The sequence below is a fragment of the Rhinopithecus bieti genome, unplaced genomic scaffold (genome assembly GCF_001698545.2).
Source record: "Rhinopithecus bieti isolate Rb0 unplaced genomic scaffold, ASM169854v2 scaffold_29254, whole genome shotgun sequence".
NCBI classification, from domain to species: Eukaryota; Metazoa; Chordata; class Mammalia; order Primates; family Cercopithecidae; genus Rhinopithecus; species Rhinopithecus bieti.
The window spans coordinates 585,749-601,634 of record NW_016813033.1 but is presented as its reverse complement, the minus strand read 5'-3'; the positions used below and the strand labels follow the sequence as shown (position 1 = coordinate 601,634).

Sequence of the window (15,886 nt, the reverse complement as noted above, 5' to 3'; positions counted from 1 at the left end):
AAAGAAAGAAAAGAAAGAAAAGAAAGAAAGAAAAGAAAGAAAAGAAAGAAAAGAAAAAGAAAAGAAAGAAAAGAAAGAAAGAAAGGCTATATAAACACAAGTCAGAACATGTTTTCGAATAGTGTGACCTCCTATAAAATACATGAAGTGAAACTGTAAAATAATATAGATAAGTAGGTAGATAGATAGTATTAGTTGTTTTATCAAGATAGCATGTGATTTGATTGGCCTTTCTTCACTTAATTGACTGGTCATGAAATCAGACTAACTCAATAATGAAAGTTTCATATCCATTCTGGAACAGTGCATAGAATAGGTAAATAAAAAAACTATCAGCAAACCAGTTTTATTTTCTACTTGGTAGGAACTCTTCTTGATGGGGAAAAAAGCATTAAAGATCCAGTGTCTCCATTTACAAATGATACATCAGCATAAGGACATATGTGAGACAACAATGGCTTTTTAATAAGTGTTCCCTTATTACTGCAATCAAAGCCTGGTAAGAAAAATTGTATCTAAAAAATATAAATATTTAATAAATAAAATTTTATAAATTATTCATCATAATGTCTCCTTTCTGAAAATATGAAATTCAGTTATTTCTTTTAGAAATAAATGCATTATACAAGTACACAGCCTTCTTTATATTACCAAATAAATGTAAAAACATACATTCACACAACTTACCTTATACAACTATTTCTCTGACTTGGTCAATGTATTTTTTAAAACAATAGATTTTTTTTTTTTTTTCTGTTGTCTAAAACAATAGACAGAGTCTCACTCTGTCACCCAGGCCAGAGTACAGTGGCACGATCTTGACTCACTACAACCTCTACCTCCCAGGTTCAAGTGATACTTGTGCTTCAGCCTCCTGAGCAGCTGGGACTACAGGCACCTGCCACAATGCTCAGCTAATTTTTGTATTCTTTTAGTAGAAATGAGGTTTTGCCATGTTGGACAGACTGGTCTTGAACTCCTGGCCTCAAATGATCTGCCTGTCTTGGCCTCCCAAAGTGCAAGGTTTACAGGCATGAGTTTTTCCAATAGATTTTAGTTATAAGACAACTAAACTTTATTAAAATTTTATTATTCTTCTGAACACCATCTTGCAGCAACTGAATGAGATAGGTACTGATATTATCCTTGTTCTATGGACAAAAATGCTAAGGTTTAAAGATATTAAGTAGTTTGTCTAAGTTTACATTATCAATGAGCAATCGAGCCAGATTTTGAATATGGCCAGTCTTACACTAGCATCTAGAGTCTTAACCACTATGTTGTTTAACAGCATTACCTAATCTGTTATTTCCTTTACAGAAATGCAAACTTTTCCTTGGATAGGACACACGATTGTACACTTCAGATAGCTCATATATGCTAAAAGCTTACTGAACAAGTATTTCTGTATTTTTATCTTTGACTTTCTGTATCATTGTTCTTACTGTGAATCCCACGTTACTGAGCACAAAGTTGACGGTAATACATACAAATAGCTTACCTCTTTTTGATTAAAATTCATCTTGTCTTCATCGTAATTCATAGAGATTTGTTGAATATTTTGGCTTGCTGGGATTAGGTACTGATCCTAAAGGATTATTACAGAATTGGAAGGAAGATGGAGAAACCAAACAATGAACAACAACTATTGGGGGAAAAAAAGGACGAGGTAGGAACATTCACAGATCATTTTGTGACTTTAACATACTTATAATTATCAAAAGGTATACATAAGTTATTTCCATAATAAATCATTTTTTTGTAAAATTTTATAGCAGGTGTTTGTAAAATATAAAACTCTCTATGAGTAAAGCACGACAGGCTTCAAAATAATTTTCCCAAAATGAAAAAAATCAAATTCATGTATTTCTAAATCAATCTTGCATTGATAGTCTAAGCCTAAACTTTTCTCTCAAAAATTTGAAGCGAAACTGATATTAGAAAATTAAAGTAAATTGATACTAAATTTACTTCTATGCAATGGTATCACCATAAAATGTTCATCTTTGTATGGTGGTATATCTAGAGAAGAATGTGTAGAATATACTTACCTGATATATTCTAAGAACTTTAAAAGCCATAGTAAATTTTCAAGAGTTTATGTGATCTACATTTTCAGAGGTTTACAAGTCAAATAAGTCCATTGGGTTTAATGTTTTAAAACCTGACTTGATATCTACATTTAATATCATTAAAGTATATATACATAAATACATATATACTACATATAAAATACATATTCATATATGTAATAATCTAGTAGCAATTAATATGACTATTATTTGAGACTTCTATGATTGTGTAGACTATTAATGCAACTAGGACAAGAAACACACAATAAACTCAATTGTACAGCCAGCATCAGCTCTTAGCTAGAAAGAAATGCAAGGAATTAATAATCTCAAAGGAATAAATTCTATAGTAAGCAGTATTCACCAATAAAATATACATGTAAATATAAAAACAGCAAATTTTCCTCTGAATATTAGCTTTCCTGCATCCATTGTTTTAGCTTATAAGCAAAACCTTGCTTGACATTTAAAAAATAACTCCACTAAATGAATAAACAATAACATGACAAAAATTTATTCTTGAACCACCATCACTTGCTTAGATATCATAATCTGAATTTTACTATTAAAACGTTATGTAAATATGTGGAAATTATAATCAAAAAGGAACTGGGATGGCTATACTAATAACAGACAAATTAGATGTTAAGTAAAAATATGTTACAAGAGCAAAGATGGACATTTTATATTGTTAAAAGTTTCAGTTTATCAAAAAGATATAACAATTATAAACATATATACACCATATGGCAGCCAAAAAATATATAAAACAAAACTTTAGAAAACTGAAGGGAGAAATCTACAGTTCCACAATGATAGTTGGAGACATTAATGCCTCACTTTCCACAATTGATAGATAAGTAGAAAGAAAACCAATAAGGAACTAGGAGGCTTGAACAATAGTATAAAACCAACTAGACCCCATAGACATATACAGAACATTCCACTCAACAATAGTAGAATACAGTCTTCTCAAGTACACGTGGGACATTATTCAGGATAGAATATATGTTCTTCCATAAAACAATTATCTATAAACTTAAAAAGACTAAGGTGATACAAACTATCTTTTTGAACCATAATAAAATGAGGCTAGTAATCAATACAGAAAGAAAACTAGAAAATGCACAAATACCTGGACCTAAGCAATATACTTGTTCACAAAAAGTATATTGCTTCACGGGTATATTGCTTAGTGCCAGGTATTTGTGAATTTCCTATAGTAGTTTAAAGAATAAATCACTAGAGAAATTAGATAATAATTTAAGATGACTGAAAACAAAAACAAACATTCCAAAACTTACAAGATGCAGGAAAAGCTGTATTCAGAGAAAAATTTACAGCTGTAAATGCCTGCATTAAAAAAGAAAAATATCAAATCAACTTAACTTTACACATTAAGAAAACAGGCAAAGAAGAGCAAACTAAATCCAAAGCCAGCAGAAGATAACGAAGATCCGAAAAGAGAAAAATGAAATAGAGAAGAGAAAAAAATATAATCCATGAAATCAAAGAAAATACCAACAAAATTGATAAATCCTTAGCTAGAGTACTAAGAAAAAAGAGAGAAGACATAAATAAGTAGAATCAGAAATAAAGGTAGGGATATTACTGCTGACCTTACAGAAATTAAAAGTATTATAAGAGAAGTATAGGAACAATTTGTATGACAACAAATTAGATAATCTAGGTGAAGTAGACAAATTCTATGACTTACCAAAAATAACTTAAAAGAACACAAAGTCTCAACAGATCTATATATAATGAAAAGACTTATATAAGTAAAAAGATTAAATCCGTCAAAACTCTTCCATCGAAGAAATAGCCTAGACCAGACAGGTTCACCCATAAGTTCTGTCAAACATTTAAAGATGAATTAATATCATTCTTACTCAAAATCTCCAAAATAGAAGAGGAAAGAATACTTCCTAACACTTTCTATGAGGCCAGTATTATCCTGATACCAAAGTCAGATAAAGATACCATAAGAAAACTATAGAGCAATATCCCTTATGAGTATAGATGCAAACACCCTCAACAAAATACTAACAAGCCAAATCACACAGCACATTAAAAGAATTATGCACTATGACCACGTGGGATTTATCCCAGAAATGTGAGGGTGGTTCAACATAAGAAGGTCAATGTAATACACACTAAGGAAAAAAAAAAATCATCTCAATACTAAAAGTATTTGACTAAATTTAACAGCCTTTCATGATAAAAAAAAATTTAGCAAATTAGCAATAGAAGAGGGCTTCCTTAACATGACAAAGAACGTTTATGAAAACTCACAGCTAACATCATACTGAATGGTCAAAGACTAAACGTTTTCCTCCTAAGAAAAGGAACAAGACAACAATTCCTGCTTCCACCACTACAGTTTAACATTGTACAAGAAATCGTAGCCAGGGCAATTTGGCAAGGAAAAGAAATAAAAGGCATCCAAATTGGGAAGGAAGAAGTAAAACCATTTTTGTTTGCAGATAACATGATTCTATATATAGAAAAATCCCATGGAATCCACCCACACACACAAAAATTACTAGAGCTGATTAATTCAGCACAGTGGCAGCATCAGCACACACCTCTAATGAAAAACTCAAAAAAGAATTTAAGAAAACAATTATATTTATAATAGTGCCAAAAAGAAGAAAATACCTAAACATAAATTTAACCAAGAGGTGAAAGACTTGTACACTGGAAACTATAAAACACTGCAGAAATTAAAGAAGACCTAAATAAATGGAAAGATATCCCATAATAATGGATTGGAATGCTTAATATTGTTAAGCTGGCAATCTGAAAATGGTCCATAGAGTCAATGCAATCCCCATCAAACTTCTAATAGCCTTTTGGGGCAAACACATTTATTATTCCATTTATTTGTGATGAACATTTCTATCTCTATATATATATATATGCTGCTGTAAACATTATGTACGAGTTTTATTCTATATATCCTCAAAATTCTATATGGAACTGCTATATGCTGGAAGCCAAAACAATATTGATAAAGAAAAACAATAGTTAGACTCCACTTACTGATTTCCAATATATCTTATTATAAAGTGCTACTATTTTCTAATAAGTAGCTATTTTTAGTTACTTTGTCATTAAGAATATATATTTATCATCAGACCATGTTATATACGTTAACTGTATGTAGTTCATGATAATTTTAAATATCTTATTGGCTAATTTGATTTTTTCAATTATCAAAGGTGTCAAGTATCTTTATTCAGTTTGGGATAAATTAATTCAGGTTTTCTTTCATATCATAATTCATTATCTTGGACTAAGTGTGCTTTTTTAATCTACTATTCATTAAAGTAATGTAATTGGACCCTCTACCTCATTCACATGTAAAAATTGATCGCACAACAGTTCAATAATTTAAATTTAGGAGTTAAAAACTGTAGAACTCCTAGAAGAAAATATAATAACATAATGTTATGATGGTTGGTTTGGCAATGGATTCTTTGACACCCAAAAAATGTGAGCAACAAAGGAAAAAATACTAAATGGACTATGTAATTATTTAAAAACTTTTGTGCATCAAAGACATTATCAGAACTGTGAAAAGGCAACTTACGGAATGAGAGAAAAATATTTGCAAACCATGATCTTAGATGGTTTAATACTCACAATAAATAAACAGTCCTACATTTCAACAACAAAATCAAACAACCCAACTAAAAAAAAAAAAGAATAAAAAGGACTTGAATAAACACTTCTCCAAAGAAGAATATGAAGTGCCAAGAGGCCACATGAAAAGGATATCAATAAAATTGATCATTAAGGATAATATAATAAAAGATCCACAATGAGATACCACTTCACCACCCATTAGGATGGCTTTAATTTTTTTTTTTTTTTAATGAAATACAATTGTTAGTGAATTGGAAGAAATAGGAGGTCTTTATACATGGTGGTAGAAATGAAAACTATGTCCACAGAAAAATCTCGGTACATAATGTTTACAGCAGCATTATTTATAAAGCCAAACGTAGCAACCCAATGTTCATCAACAAATAAATGGATAAATAAACTGTGTTCAATACGGTACACATGGTAGGTACAATGGAATATTATTCAGCCTAAAAAAGGAAGTACTGTAACTTGGATGAAACTTGAAAACATGCTTTTTTAGCATTATGTTTTTTGGCATGTTTTCAAGGTTCATCCAACTTGCAGTACTTCATTGTATGATTCCCTTATAATATATCCAGAATAGGCAAATTCACAGAGATAAAAAGCAGAATGGAGGTTACCAGGGAATAGGGAGAGGGAAGAAGGGGGAGTGACTATGTATGGCTGTTTTTGTCGGGTGACAAGTTTTGAAATTAGAGCTGCTGGTTATACAATATTGCAAATACATTAAATACCACCGTATTGTACACTTTAAAATGATTAATTGTATATTTTGTTTCTTAAGTTAAAAAGACTTCATGTAGAAAAATATAGAATTTATTTGTTGTAAAGACACTGAAGTTCAGGCATGTTTAGGCCTTTCCCAAAATTATTCTTTTGAAGTTAGTAACCAAATAACTAACTTATTTTTTGAGCCCCTGCTATCTATTCAGTATATTTTTTCCTCCTACTTCTTGTGGCATTTAAATTTAGATTCTTCTCTTAATGCTCTAACATCAAAAGTAACCTATACCCTTATAGAAATGAGTTTCCATTTATTTTTTGTTCAGATACGGATAAGTAAAAATAGTTTCTAATGAACTCATCATTTAAAAAATCTAATGGTAACTGAAATTTTCATATAAAACTGACTTTTACATTGCAGCTCCTTGAGTTACTTCTCAACTTACAAGATCCGATTTTTCATATTTTAAATTGTTTTAACAAGGATTTGATTTCATTGAATAATTACCATTTGGAACTCTTCATTCATATTTTATAAAACTACATTTTCTTATACAAATAATTATATGAAATTAACATTGCCAAAGGTTATGTTCATACTTTTTTGTCAGCAAATAATTTCAAGTTTTTGTTTTTCACAAGAACAGAATATAGGTTTCATTTTGGTTTTTTTTTTTTTTGAGTCGGTCTCACTCCAATGCCCAGGCTGGAGTGCAGTGCTGCAATCATAGCTCACTGCAGCCCCATCTCCCAGGCTCAAGTGATTCTCCCACCTCAGCCTCCCAAGTAGCTGGGACTACAGATGCACGCCACCAGGCCTAGCTAAGTTTTGTATTTTTTTTGTAGAGATAGGGTTCACCATTTTGCCTTGAATGCCTGGGCTCAAGCGATCTGCCTACCTTGACCTCCTAAAGTGCTAGGATTTCAGGTGTGAGCCAATGTACCTGGCCTCAAAATGTTTTTATAAGAAGTCTTCTCACAGATTTCCAGAATTCCAGAAATAAGAAGTTTCTATGACAGCAATTACTACAGCCTGTGCTTGCTAATAAAGTAGCAAGCAAATCTTTAAATGGTCATAGCAAAACCAAAGACCAGTTGCTTTATTGTTCATTATATTTTCTAGCAGTCAATACATTAAGAACACTTGAAAATATGCACAGTCACCTACTAATGAACTAGTACTTTAGATGCAGTACTTTAGTTGCATCAGTGGTTCTCAACTAGCTGTGATTTTGACCATCAAAGTATGTTTGGCAGTGTCTAGAGGAATTTTTGGTTTTCACACCTTGGAGGAGCTACTGGCACCTACTGAGTGGACTTAGGGATGTTGCTAATCCTCCAATAGACTCAACAGCCTCCCACAAAAAGGAATTATTGAGTCCAAATGTCAACTTTGAGAAATCACGAGCTACATTAATGGTCTCATCCATTTCCAGCCTAAAATCCGCAGCTTTATCTCAGATCAGTTTGCTGAAACGTTACAAACTATAAATTTGATTTGTAATTATAAGGATGTAGCTAAACAATATAATCTCAGGAAAAGCAAAGGTTTAGAATGTTTGATAGAAAACTGACAGGGAATGAAACATAAAATGGAGATGGATAAATCAAGTCAGAGTCATATATAACCAAAATTTAAATGATCTTGTTAGATATCTAGACCTCTCCAACTTACTAGTTACCATTTGCAATGTAAACAGTACAGGACATCACTAAAAATTAAGGGGCATAGCAGAGGTACTTTCTGTATTCATGCCACATAAATATCTTTTCCCAAAGACAAAATTTTCAAAAACAGCTATTTAATTTCATGTTCTTATTTCAACTTTCAGCATTGTGTTTATCTTCACTGGCACATTAAGTTGTCTTTGGAGGAGGTGGGTATATAAATCAAACCATTTGTTCTTCCTAGTACTTCATCTAAGTAATAATAACCAAAAAAAAAAAAAAAAAAAGGAAATAAAGAAGTTGTATTCCAAAGAGGCTTTTTTTGCAAATTTGCTAGGCAATTATAAAGCACTTAAAAAAAATGCTATTAAAATATCTTCAATTCCAAATGTCAGATTGTCCCAGAGATGCAAATGTGCTACATTTGTTCCTTCTCCTTTACCCTGTTAATTTCTTTGGAAGTTTACAAAAAAAAAGGGGAAGGGGGGTTATAAAATGAAGGACTTTACATTTAAAATATCCAATACTGGATCTCTAAGTCATTTTAAAAGAAAAATCAAGTTTCACAAAATAAATACACTGAAAGCAACTTAATAGTAATAACCTTTATTTAAAATAGGTTTTTAATTTAGGAAAGCTCATTTTTACATGAGTTTTCCAACTAATTATTAGAGTCAGAAACAAAGAAAAAAATCAGAGAAAATCCTCTGTAGAAAAAATACACAAAGAACATTTCTACATGTGAAAAAACAGTAAACAGTGTTATCATCCAAGTTATTAGTCTCAATTCACGTTCTCCTAGTGAACACCACTATCAACCTTGACATTCCTGATTTGTTCTTGTCCATTCTTCACTGAGTAGATGAAATATGTTAAGTGTCTTTTTCATTCACTTGGAATAGACCTAAAAGTGGCAACCAACTATCTATAAAGAAAAAAAAAAATTAAGGAAATTAAATTTTAGATATAACAGGTTTCATAAACTAGGTAAAAAATACGGTTTCATCAAAAGAAAAAATCTATGTGATAAGAGCTATTTCCTTTAAAATTATATTTAACAAAATACCAACAGTACAAAAAGCATTTAAGAATAAAATGTTATGAACAAGAGATAATGTGATTTCAAAGGACCTTTTGGTTCACTCAATTTACTATACATTGATTAGAAAATATATTTTCCTTTTATTTATTTTAAATTTTATAATTGGGCCAGGAGTGGTGGCTCATGCCTGTAATCCCAGAACTTTGGGAGGCCAAGGTAGGTGGATCACTTGAGCCCAGGAGTTCAAGACCAGTCTGAGCAACATGACAAAACCCCATCTCTACCAAAAAAAAATACAAAAATTAGGTAGGCGTGGTGGTGTACACCTGTAATCCCAGCTATTCAGAAGGCTGAGACGGGAGGATTGCTTGAACTCAGAAGGTGGAGGTTGCAGTGAGCTGAGATCACGCTACTGGACTCCAGCCTGGGTGACAGAGCAAGACTCTGTCTCAAAAAAGATAAATAAGATAAAAATAATAAATTTTATAATTGGAATCTAGAGTAGGGAATACATGTTTTTACTTTTAAACTTTAAATGAGATAAAACAGATGTAAGAGACCACATGCATCATTAAACCTGCAATGGTTTAGACCCTACTGATAGAAAAAGAAGTATGAAGTTGAAAACTTTTGGTAGTAATCAACAATAACATATAAATTGTTTGCTGCAAATTACATTCATTCATTCATTCATTCATATCTTGGTAGCATTCTTTGGTTAAGGTTCCTTGAAAACTTTTCTGAATAAAAATTATGAATGGAAATGAGAGGAGAAAGAGGGATGCTCAATGAAGGATGTTTACCTGCTTCCTTGCCTTTTCATTGTGCTAATGTAATATGCATACTACAATTACGAATAGAAGATTAATAGACTTACCTGGGGTGCTGACATGCATATTTAGATTCCAGAAAATAAAATTTCTTAAGAAAAAAGTTCATCCACACAATAATTACGAGACTTAAGACTTAGTCATACAACCCTGGAATCCCTTAAAACAGTGGTCCCCAACCTTTTTGGCACCAGAGATCGATTTCACGGAAGGCAATTTTTGTACAGATTGGGGTGGGGAGTTGGTTTTGGTATGAAATTGTTCCACCTCAGATCATCAGGCATTAGATTCTTATAACAAGTGTACAACCTAGATCCCTCACATGTGCACTTCACAAGAAGTTTTGGACTCCTGTGAGAATCTAATGCTATGGCTGATCTGACAGGAGGCAGAGCTCAGGCAGTAATTCTTGGTAGCTGGTGCTCACCTCCTGCTCTGTGGACCTGTTCCTAACAGGCCTCCAACCAGTACCAGTCCATGGCCCTGGGGTTGAGGAGCCCTGTCTTAAAATATATGTACTACATCTGCACATTTGCACATTCCTTAACCTGTTAATAACTGCATTTGTGATTAAGTAAAATATAACACTCATGGCTATCTCTTATGTATAAAAAAGAAAATAGCTCTAGAAATAATATAACGGTTCTTAGAAGGTCAGTTTATCAAAAATTTCAGGTTTAATTTATACCTAAATATAACATTTAAAATAATCAGTTCTTTGGTTCTCATCTGTCCCAAAACAGGTGTGCCTTCACTCCATTAGTATCTACTGAAATATTTCATCATGGTGGGCAAGGTCTATATTTATGTTACATAATGTATTGTACAACCCCAAAGGAACTTGATCTTTTAAATCAAAATTAAAGAAAAATTAATTAGATCTGTGTTGCCTAACCAAGGATAAGAAATTCTAGCTAAATAGTTAATGTAGTAGATTTTAACAATGTTAAAAAGCATTCTGTCAAATAAATGTAACTTCTATTCATATTTCATTTTATTCAATATGTACATTTTAGAAAATGTTGGGTAACTACTAAATCCATGCAAAGAATATGAGAAAACTGATTTATATATCTACACTTCTATTTTGTCTAGTAGGCTAAATTTTCTTTTTTTAGAGATGGAGTGCTGCTATGTTGCCCATGGTGACTCAAACTCCTAGGATTAATCAATCCTCCTGAGTAGCTGCAAGCAAAAATTTTAAGTATGATTAAAATATAAATATATCAATCTATAAACATCTTAATAAGATGCACAGACTTCTTGGTTCTATTATCTCCTGAGAATATATGCATACTCCATTAACTTTCACAACTCACTGACTGACTAGAAGTCCTCTATCAAAGCAAACTACAAGTAAAAGATTGGGTAAAAGAAAAGCTTTTGCCTCTTCTAGATGTGAAGAAAACATAGATGTCTCTAATAAAACTAACATCAACAAGGACCAATTTTGAAATAGTTAAGTCAGCAAATTATAAAAATACTGTTTAGGGGCTGATTTGTAGGCCTACTCCACCACTTTAAAATATAAATTTTAATAAGGACATTAAAGATTGTTAATTACTTTTATTATGCCTCAATTAGATGCTCAAACATTTACTGGTTAAATGGAGTTTTAAAACTAATAGATTTCTAAAGTGAGGATTAAAAAAACTCTCATTCAACATTTTGAGGACCAGGCACGGTGGCTCACACTGCTGATCCCAGCACTCTGGTAGGCTGAGGTGGGCGGATCACTTGAAGTCAGGAATTTGAGACAAGTCTGGTCAACATGGTGAAACCCCATCTCCACTAAAAATATTACACAAAAATTAGCCTGGTGTGGTGGTGCACACCTGAAGTCCCAGCTACTTGGGAGGCTGAGGCTGGAGAATTGCTTGAACCTGGGAGGTAGAGGTTGCAATGAGCCGAGATCGTGCCAGTGCACTCCAGCCTGGGTGACAGAGCAAGACTTTGTCTCAAAAAACAAACAACACGTTTTGAAAGCCAGTATCAGAAGGTGCTGTACACAATCTGCTGAGTAATCATTACAAAAATGAATTTCCTAAGTGGCAGACAAACATTTCTAGACAACTAGATTCTTCCACAATAGATCTTTTAACATTGTTCTTTCTAACTAAAATGTACTGTTACATGTACTACATTAATACTTTCATTAGCATTTAATAACCTCTCGGTTGTGCAGATAGTTCAAATAGTTTAAAAATCATATATACCTCAACAAGCTGTGCTTTATTAAGTCCTGGTCTGGTTGGTAGCTTGAAGTGTCTTTTGTATCTCCTAAGTGTATTTACTTGTAATTGGTATAAATCAACCTAGAAAAAATTAACATGTATAAATTAGTTCATACAATTTGTGGAAAATTTATCATCGATATGTATAATAACAAACATTTTAACTTCAGCACAATAAAAATTTACTTCCAAAATCAAAAAATTATTTAAAAAATTTACATAATCAAACCTATAAATTATTAAACACTTTAATCTTTTGGGGATTAATAATATAAACTGAGGTCAAAAAAGAGTAAGTTATGTGACAACAGAGCTGCAAAAATTGTCAATTTAAAATGTAACAATTCAAACTGTGTAAACGCATGACAACTGGCTATATTTAATTTTGCTTTCATTTTCAGATTTCTCAAATGTTTTAAACACTTAAAAGATTGTTCATATATTTTTATAAAGGTTTCAGAATGCACTACTTAGGATTTATATTAAGCATAAAAAACTTCCATCTACCTCTGGGGTATCAATATCTTGAACAGGTGAATCACCTCCATCATCATCACTCCCTTTTCTCTTTCTTCTGTTTCGAACACTCTGAATTAAGTTTTTATGATAATCACATATGTAAAGATGCCTTGCCTGAAACAGAAAAGTTTCACACACTGCTAATGATTACAGTAAAATGTGCCTATGTATTAGTAAAACACATATGCCACAGTGAGTTAGTAAAAATAAAGACAGTCAAGACGGGCCATTGTTAAGACAATGAAATATTTATATGTTTAAATCCTAAACCCTGTTAAAACATAAGATGTCTGGAATACTGTTAAAAGGATGGTGGATGGGGAAGGAGGGGTTGGTTCCATTTGGGGAAGGGGTGAAGGGAGGGAGGGAGAGGAGAATGAGAAATTCCAACCCTCTGGGTTTTGTCATCAAATTGCAGTGAGGGGCCGGGCGCGGTGGCTCACGCCTGTAATCCCAGCACCTCTTGAGTTCAGGAGTTCCACACCAGCCTGGCCAAAATGGTGAAATCCCGTCTCTACTAAAAATACAAAAAATTGGACGGGCGTGGTGGCACTAGTCTGTAATCCCAGCTACTCAGGAGGCTACAGCAGGAGAATCACTTGAACCTGGTAGGTGGAGGTTGCAGTGAGCCGAGATCGCGCCACTGCACTCCAGCCTGGGCAACAGAGTGAGACTTTGTCTCACATAAATAAATAAATAAATAAATAAATAAATAAATAAATAGCAGTGAGGATGATGTGAATTAGTTGAAGTTGAATTTTTAACTGATAAGGGGAAAGATGATGCTGCCCACACTTTTGCTACTTGACAGTACTTTCTCTACTTAAAGAAGAGCATATTTTAGAAACATAATGTATGCTTTCCAGTCTTTCCAACTGAATACCCAAATTATATTCCAGATACAAAACCATCCGTTTTTACAAATGAGCTATCGACTTCATAACTGTATTTAAATTTCAGTTATAAACTTTTTTGAATATTAAATCAATGTATTTATTTATAACACATTTTTCCAAAGCAATCTGAAATTATGCAAGTTCACCTGAAAAGTTTCTCATGGACAACACTGAAAACTGTTTAAACGGGCAAAAAAGTATCACAAATAAACTTTTCAAAAACTTTAATTACATACACTCCTGCGAACTGTAGACTAACATTTGAAACAAATACGGACTGAGCTAACAGGCTTTTACATTTACTTCTAAGCCAAGCGCAAGATAAAAATATGCAGGACTTGTGGTAGGTTCTTGATACCATGTTATTCATTTACCGCTAGCCAGATCTCCCAAAAGTAGCAATGGCTGTTAGATGGTCAAACGAAAAGACGCGCAGAAGGAGGAAAAAAGAAATCCTGATGGCTGCCAAGGGGATGGCAAAACCGCAGAGGCTACGTGCTCCCACCATCGGAGTAGCTGCCCTCGGAGCTGACAGCGCAAACGCCGTTTACAACCCCGGCTCCCTGCCGGGCGGCGGGTGAGCTCGGCTTCCCTCTCACTCCGCTCCGGAGGAGACGGAACACAGAAAGGAACAGGATCTTCCTTGGTCGTGAAGGTCCTCCACTTTCCCCTAGACCAGGGGAGTTAGCACCGCCTGGGGCCAAACACCAGCTTGGGCAGCAAAACAAAGGCGCCTCCATTCCAGAAGAGCTGCCGGGCTGCAAGAAAACTACTCTGGGCCCTCGGTCCGGCGGTCCCCTTTGTTTCGTGTCCTGGTCGCAGAGGAGAAGGAAGAGGGAAGACAGTGCGCGGGAGTCGCAGGCATTGGGAGGCTGGGGGCAGGGTGGGAAAGAAAAGGGGAACGACAGCGTGCGTGTTGTGTGTGTGTTGGGGTGGCGGTCGGAGTTGCAGCGACTTTGTTATTTGCTTCCAAACACAGACTCCACGAGACCGCACTGCAGCCAGGTCTGGGAGACCCCGCCGACAATCCGTGCCTTTGCCCGACTCCTGGGGCCCCACCAGGGGACAGGAGGGCAGGGCGATCCCGCGGTTACTTACGCTCTTATCCAGCTCGATCTTCACCTTCTTCTGGGAGATGCTCTTCTGGATCCTCTTGCTGAAGCTGGCGTTGCCTGCCGCCCGGCCGCACCGCTCACCATCCTCCCGCAGGCAGCACAGTTGCCCTGGGCCCGGCCCGGCCGCCCCCGGGGGCCCAGCCACTGAGACGGTCCCCGTGCCCGGCACCTCAGTCCCGGCGCCCGCGCCAGTCCCGTTCCCCGCCGAGCGGCGGCGGCGCGGCGACCACGGCGGCCACGGCGGCGGCCGCATCCCCGCCGCGGCTCATCTCGTCAGGCGTGAAGCCGTTCATGTCTCCGAGCTCCCGAGCGCTGGCGCTGACAGAAATCTCCTCTCTCCTGGCCGCTCCGCCTCTCTCCGCTCCGGCAGCGGCAATTCACTCTGTACACCAAGTTAGCGGCACGGTCAAACACCAACCGTCCCGGGCCTGCTGGTCTCTGCTGGCCCCGGAACAGTGGACAGTGCTGAGGGCCCGGACGCAGACTCGAGCGTCTCCTGGAGCCGGGACCCCGCTCACTGTCACATGGGGACTTCAGCAGTTGGACCGCTACGCCTCCGCCTCCCTCCGGCCCCGGGGACTGCGCAAGCGCGACGCGCCCCCTCCCGTCCCGCCCCTTTCTTTCAGACGCGCGGCCCCATGGGAATTGTAGTTGTCTGCTACGGAGTCAACCTGAGCTCCGCCCTGACCCTGCGCCCTGCGGGATGGAGGAACTACTAATCCTAGCATGCATAGCGCGGCCACCGACCCACTTTTTTTTTTTTTCCAGTACCGGGAAAACAGGAGCGTGTGATTGGGGTTTACAGTGGTTTCTCTCTCTCTCTGTCTCTAGGGAAGTCGTGCTGTGTTTAGCTGCTGGGATTTCGTAGAATTGGTTTTCAGAGAAGTTACTCGATTCCTGAGGCGAAACATAAAGGGATGGGAGTGGTGTGGGAAGTGAGCGTGTGGGGAAAAAAAAGTTTCGAGGCCGTTTCGCATTTGTGGAAACACAGCTTTTGGTGTGACCGCGCTTTTGTGGGAAACCCAAACCAATGAGAACTCAGGAGAATTGGCGCTCTTCGGTCCTGGAGGTTACGCAGCTAACATCCCGGCTTGACCAACTATCGAGGCAGCAAATTAATAGGGCACCTCCTG

At 35.9% G+C, this 15,886-nt stretch overlaps 1 protein-coding gene across 1 annotated transcript; it reads right to left on the bottom strand.

The window, feature by feature from the left end:
• Positions 1–8,707: 8,707 nt before the first annotated feature.
• Positions 8,708–15,284, bottom strand: LOC108512365 (histone deacetylase complex subunit SAP30). Its single transcript, XM_017847611.1, has 4 exons — positions 14,737–15,284; positions 12,731–12,856; positions 12,206–12,304; positions 8,708–9,042 (listed from the first exon to the last, which is right to left on the bottom strand). The coding sequence occupies exons 1-4, from the start codon at positions 15,004–15,006 to the stop codon at positions 9,022–9,024; spliced, it is 516 nt and encodes a 171-aa protein (XP_017703100.1). The 5' UTR covers positions 15,007–15,284; the 3' UTR covers positions 8,708–9,021.
• Positions 15,285–15,886: the final 602 nt, after the last annotated feature.